The sequence below is a fragment of the Otolemur garnettii genome, unplaced genomic scaffold (genome assembly GCF_000181295.1).
Source record: "Otolemur garnettii isolate 467f Iridium unplaced genomic scaffold, OtoGar3 scaffold00088, whole genome shotgun sequence".
NCBI lineage: Eukaryota > Metazoa > Chordata > Mammalia > Primates > Galagidae > Otolemur > Otolemur garnettii.
In genome coordinates, this window is record NW_003852483.1 from 7,498,103 (window position 1) to 7,504,364 (window position 6,262).

The window sequence follows — 6,262 nt, forward strand, 5'->3', positions numbered from 1 at the left end:
CCATTACAGGGCAGCCTTGACTCCTGATGAACAAAGCATGACTTCTAAGGATCTGACAGGCTAATGGCCTCCACCTGCTACTCACATTGTGATTCTTATCTTAGAAACCATGAGGTCTCTGCTGACAGTCAGCAGCAACCCTAGACCTGTGAGTGACCCAGCCTTCAATATGAACATGCCACCAGCTGACCAAACACCATGGGTGACTCTGAGCGAGAACTACCAGCTGAGCTCCAGCAAGCCCAAGGCACTGAAAGGTGATAATAATAAACAATCACAGTTAAATGCCGCTATGTCTGACATTCTGTTATACAGAGGTCAAAAGTTTGGACAGTGATTTTTACTGTATTTTTCAGTATTAGAAATCATTCATTTGTTTAATCTCAAACCCTTCCCTTGCACCTGTCCAGACAATGGATGCAGAACCTCAGTGGTTCAGTAGCACATCCTGGGAAGAAAGATGCTGAGGTAGTAGCCATCTGTAATCACTGAAAAGAAGTTTATTGTTTATTGTTGTACTATGCAAAACTAATTTGCTTAAAACATCTCCTAGCCTCCTTAAAGGAACCCTAGTTGGAAGGAGGTTGCAGGTGGTATCTTAACCTTAGTAGTGGTTTCCGGTAAGCCATAGCTATAAAAATCGCTACAAAATGGGCTCCTTTGGGACAACACTCCGTGTTGGGGTCCTCAGTCTTTGCTGTTAGTTCGGCCCCCTGAGGGGTCTCTACACGTGCAATCTGATGTCACTGACCAATCTCAAGCTGGACACAGGTAAAGTAATAGGTGACTGGCTGGTGGGGTCTGCTTGGCCCCCACCCAGTGTGGAGGGTGGGCACTGGTCTCACTCCCCAGTCACCCTGGGGTGTACACTGCAGGTTGTCTCAGCATTCCCGAGGCCAGCCCAGCAACAGGCACGGTTTTTCCTGGGTTCCCTGTGTGCGCCATCACCTGGGCTCGAGGTGAGCTGGGGAGGCCACCAGGGCTCAGAGCTCTGGGTCCAAGAGTCCAGGGGTTCTTGTCCATGACATGGGTCACACCTGCCAGCTCACTGATGCTCTCGCCATGGTCTCTGTGGAGAGAGGAGGCATGAGCAAGGGGACGAACGGGGATAGGGGTTAACCCTAATTCCACAACTTCCCAGGTACCCAAGCCCCAGGCCTTCAGTGTGAACCTGGGGCAGACCACTGCTAAGAGTCAGAAGCTGCCCCACATCGTGGAACACACAGTGGCCACTACGTCTCCTTCCTGAGTCCTCGCTGCCATGAACTGGACTTCAGGTCCCTTACCCACACAACTAGGGGGTGGCCCAAGGGGTGGTTCAGGGGCTGCATACTTGCCTCCCCAAGGTGTGGGAAGGATGTTCTGAGACTTATTCGGAAGGTGTATAAACTGTTAAGAGCCCAGCTGCCTGACCAGGACTTGGAGACGTCCCAGGTGGAGAAGGGATGCTGAGAAGATGGACGTCAGGGGAGAAATCTTCCCTCCTGCCAGGCTGTCCTGTCCTGATCCTGAAGCTGGATCACCCATCTTTTACATTTTCAGTACTCTGTCTCTCAGTCCCAAACACAAACCAGGTCATTGTGTAGGCTGATCAGATCGTTGCCCAGCCTCCGTCTGCCAGGCCCTGCCCTATCTCTGGCCTCTACACGTAGTGCCCTCCTCTCCCCAGAGGCTGCCTGGCTGCTCCATCCTCTAGCCCTTTACTCATTTCTGCCTCCCCTAAGATGCTGTCCCTTTGCTTCCCCAGATGCAGGCTTCTCAGTCTCTTCACTGAGGTTAAAAGAGGTAATATTTGGAAGAGTCCAGTACTTAGCACACTGCCAATGCTGAGAAGTGTTTATGAAATAGAAGTAAGGTTAAGGGGCAAAACTGGCCTTGCTAAAGGCAATTTACCACTTTTTGAGAAGCCTGGGCCTTGCTTGAGGGGTGGGTGACCCCAGGATAGGCTGACACAGACGACTCTACCTCCACTGTGCTGTGCAGCCCCAGGCAGGAGCCACCTTTCCTAAGTCCCTCTCAAGCTGGGATATGCTCAGGGTCCCTGACATGTGGGAGAACTTGGTGGAGGAGCTCTGCCCTCAAAGGCCCCTCCTCCCCCTCATCATCCACTTCCTGCCTTTTGAGCTGACTATTAGAGTGGGCCCCGGCCAGCCTCCCCAGGCTAGCTCTACACCCGGCTCACATACTCCCTAGTGGAGGTGGATACGGTTCCCTACGCAGGTCTGTGACCATTCTTGAATGGATGGTGTATCTGACTACACACAGTACAAGAGCCTGATGTCTCACAGCTGGTGTCTAAAGGGCAGAAATGGGGCCCCAGACAGTACCCCAGGAGCCCCTCAGCCTCCAGCTCTACCTAGTGAATTCCCTGCAGCAGTAGCAGCTGCAGTCTTGTTTACCCTCATCCTGGACACCAAGCTGCCTTGAGAAACAGCCATTCCACTCCCCATTCCATAGGTTCTTTCCCAGTTATGACACAGGGTGATCTGGTCCCCAGGCTGTAATGGGGAGGGCGTATCGCAGGGCAGGGCAACAGACAACCAGCCTTGGAAGTCTGACTGTACAAAAAGAAACACATTAGCAAAACAGCTCCAGCAAAACTAAAATAAAAAGGAAAAGAGCCTAATAAATCTTCAGCCAAGTGACAGGTCAGGCTCTGTCCCATAACACACACAGAACTCCTGTTGGTTGTGAGAGAAACATTAGCAGGCAACTCAGCAGAGAAAATAAAATGACACTGGTGATCCCAGGTTTGGGGATAACATTCCTCCTCAGCATTAATCACGGAAATGCCAGCAAGAACTACCTGTGTAACGTACACTGGCTACATAAATAAATTCACGGAAACAAATTGTTAGCACTCACAGATGATGTGGTGGTTAAAACATGACTGAACTAACTTCTGCTGGAGCTCTCAAAGAATTTGGTTGAAAGAAAAATTTAGGGTATTGGCCTAAAAAAATTTGTTTCTGGGGTGGCACCTGTGGCTCAAAGGAGTAGGGCACCAGCCCCACATGCTGGAGGTGGCAGGTTCAAATCCAGCACCGGCCAAAAACTGCAAAAAAAAAAAAAAATTTGGTCCTGGGATCACCCCCAAGATGTTATCTCAGAAGACAAAAAAAGTATTAAGCACAAAGACATTGACCACTCCTGAGTGCTCAGTAAGAAACGCTGGAGACTTTGGGCAAATGAGACCTAAAGATGGAGATCTGGGGCTTTAGACCACCAAGTGAACTGGAAAGTGCTACTGTGTAGAAAAGGCTCCATGCACCGTCTCAGCTAATGCCTCACCGACATGATGCCCAACTGGAGCCCCAGGGAGGAGATGGGAAGTGGGTCCCTTCCCTGCAGATGTTCGCCAGAACCAGCATGGTGCATGTAACACAGGACCACATAGGTCATAACCTCCTGTGTCTCAATTTCCTTGTCTGCACAAAGACAAAAGCAGGAATAGCAGTAATGACAGTAACAACAGGATTCAGTGAACTCTCCACCTGGGCCTGGGCACACACTTAGACTCAGGTGATCGCAACAGTACAGGGAGATAAGCACTACCATGCTCTTTACTTTACGTGGGAGGAACTGAGACATGGAGTGGTTACAGTCACATAGCAAAACCACAAGAGCCAGGAGCAACTGTTTTGCTGCCTTGGAGGTAGGGATGGCCTAAAGAAACAGCAGGCAGCACCAGGCTCAGGGATGTCATCTCAATGCCTTCCCAGGCCCCAGTATCTAAGCTGCTCCCCACCCAGAGGAACAGGGCTTCCAGAGCAGTGGCCAACTCCAGGGCCAGGCACAGAAAGCACAAGATGGGCCTGGAACATCTTGTGCAAGGCAAGACATGCTCAAACAGCAACAAGGACTTATCAGAAGGACCCAAGCAGGGCTCCAGCTGCCAAAGCACAACAGGAGCCCACAAAAAGAGCACTTAGAAATCATGTAGGGGCAGGGTCACGGCAAGGCTCGGTGGAGCTGGTAATCACAGAGGACAAGGGGCAGGAGCAAGAAATCGATCACTATTTTACTTTTATGTATGTGTGAAATTTCCCAAAATAAAAGTTAAGAAAAGAAGGTCTATAAATTCACATTGATACTAAAGCAAAAAAACAAAATGGAAAGGAAGAAAAAAAACAAAATGCTCATCCTCATTCCTCATAGAAGAAATGTCAGAATCGCAATAGAGTCAGCAAAGTTACCTTTAACTCCTCAGGCAATAGCAAATCTGGAGCTAAGGCCAGGGGTCAGAGGTCGCAGAGGCAGCAGAGGCCCCTCAAAGGCCCCTTCTCCATGCCCTGACAGTGGAGGGAACTGGGGGACTCATCTCAGCCAAGACACCCCAATCCATGTGACCTGCAGAGGCAGCCTGACCTGTGTCTGTGGTCTGCACACACAGCACCATGCAACCCCTGCAAGAAATGCACAACTAGGCACAGTTGTGTGGAAACACCTGACAGAACCCAGATGGGGGTTTCTGTATGTAACCACTGGTCCAGAGCCCTCAGAAGGCCATGCCCATTCCAGTTTAAGGATCCCAGAGACCTGGCAGCTGAGTAATGCTCATGATCATGGACCAGAGGGTAGGAAGGTTCAGTGCTGATAACAACACTGAGAAGCCATATGCATCCAGGATTGGATCTCTGGAATTAGAAAAAGAATGTCCTTGTATTGCTTTGGGGGAGGAAATGTGTAAGAGAGAAAGAGAAGGGAAGAGAGAGTGAGTAACAGCTGAGCCTGCCAGGTCTGGGTGGAGAGAGCATGGGTCAATAGAAGCTTCAGCTTCCCTGCAGGATTCAATTCCCAAGATGAAAACACTGGTGAGGGCAGCTTTGAGTACTAAGATAGGACAGCTGTGAGTGCCAGGAGGGGACAGCTGTGAGTACTAGGAAAGGACAGCTGTGAGTACTAGGATGGGATAGCTGGAGTACTAGGAAAGGACAGCTGTGAGTACTAGGAAGGGATAGCTGGAGTACTAGGAAAGGACAGTTGTGAGTACTGGGAAGGGACTGCTGTACTAGGAAAGGACAGCTGTGAGTACAAGGATGGGACAGCTGTGAGTACTAGGAGGGGACAGCTGTGAGTACTATGAGAGGACAGCTGTGAGTACAATGATGGGACAGATGTGAGCACTATGAGATGACAGCTGCATTATGAGAGGACAGCTGTGAGTACTAGGATGGGACAGCTGTGAGTACTAGGGTGGGATAGCTGGAGTACTAGGAAAGGACAGCTGTGAGTACTAGGAAGGGACTGCTGTGAGTACTAGGATGGGACAGCTGTGAGTACTAGGAAAGGACAGCTGTGAGTACTAGGGTGGGATAGCTGGAGTACTAGGAAAGGACAGCTGTGAGTACTAGGAAGGGACTGCTGTACTAGGAAAGGACAGCTGTGAGTACTAGGATGGGACAGCTGTGAGTACTAGGATGGGACAGCTGTGAGTACTATGAGACGACAGCTGTATTATGAAAGGACAGCTGTGAGTACGAGGATGGGACATCTGTGAGTATTAGGATGGGACAACTCTGAGTACTATGAGAGGACAGCTGTGAGAACTAGGATGGGACAGCTGTGAGTACTATGAGAGGACAGCTGTGAGTACTAGGATGGGACAGCTGTGAGTACTGTGAGAGGACAGCTGTGAGTACTAGGATGTGACAGCTGTGAGTACTATGAGAACAGCTGTGAGTACTAGGATGGGACAGCTCTGAGTACTATGAGAGGACAGCTCTGAGTACTAGGAGGAAACAGCTATAAGTACTAAGAAAGGACAGCTGTGAGTATGAGGATGAGAAAGCTGTGAGTACTATGAGAGGACAGCTGTGAGTACAATGAGAGGACAGCTGTGAGTACTAGCATGGGACAGCTGTGAGTACTAGGATGGGACAATTCTGAGTACGATGAGAGGACAGCTGTGAGAACTAGGATGGGACAGCTGTGGGTACTAGGATGGAACAGCTCTGAGTACTATGATGGAACAGTTGTGAGTACTACAAGAAGACAGCTATGAGTACTAGGATATTATTTATTATTTATTTACTTATATAGTAATTTAGAATAGTATATTATAAAGTACCAGCTGTGAGTACTAGAATGGGACAGCTGTGAGTACTAAGATGGGATAGCTGGAGTACTAGGATGGGACAGCTATGAGTACTATGAGAGGACAGCTGTGAGTACTATGAGAGGACAGCTGTGAGTACTAGGATGGGACAGCTGTGCATACTAGGAGAAGACAGCTATGAGTACTATGAGAGGACAGCTGTGA

At 49.4% G+C, this 6,262-nt stretch overlaps 1 protein-coding gene across 1 annotated transcript in view; it reads right to left on the reverse strand.

The window, feature by feature from the left end:
• Nucleotides 1–482: 482 nt before the first annotated feature.
• SUSD3 (sushi domain containing 3) overlaps nucleotides 483–6,262 on the reverse strand; it is a 24,152-nt gene continuing 18,372 nt past the window's right edge. The window contains exon 5 of the mRNA XM_003795065.3: nucleotides 483–1,069. Within this exon, the coding sequence (XP_003795113.1) occupies nucleotides 853–1,069 (217 nt within the window). The 3' untranslated portion in view covers nucleotides 483–852. The remainder of the gene's footprint in view (nucleotides 1,070–6,262) is intronic.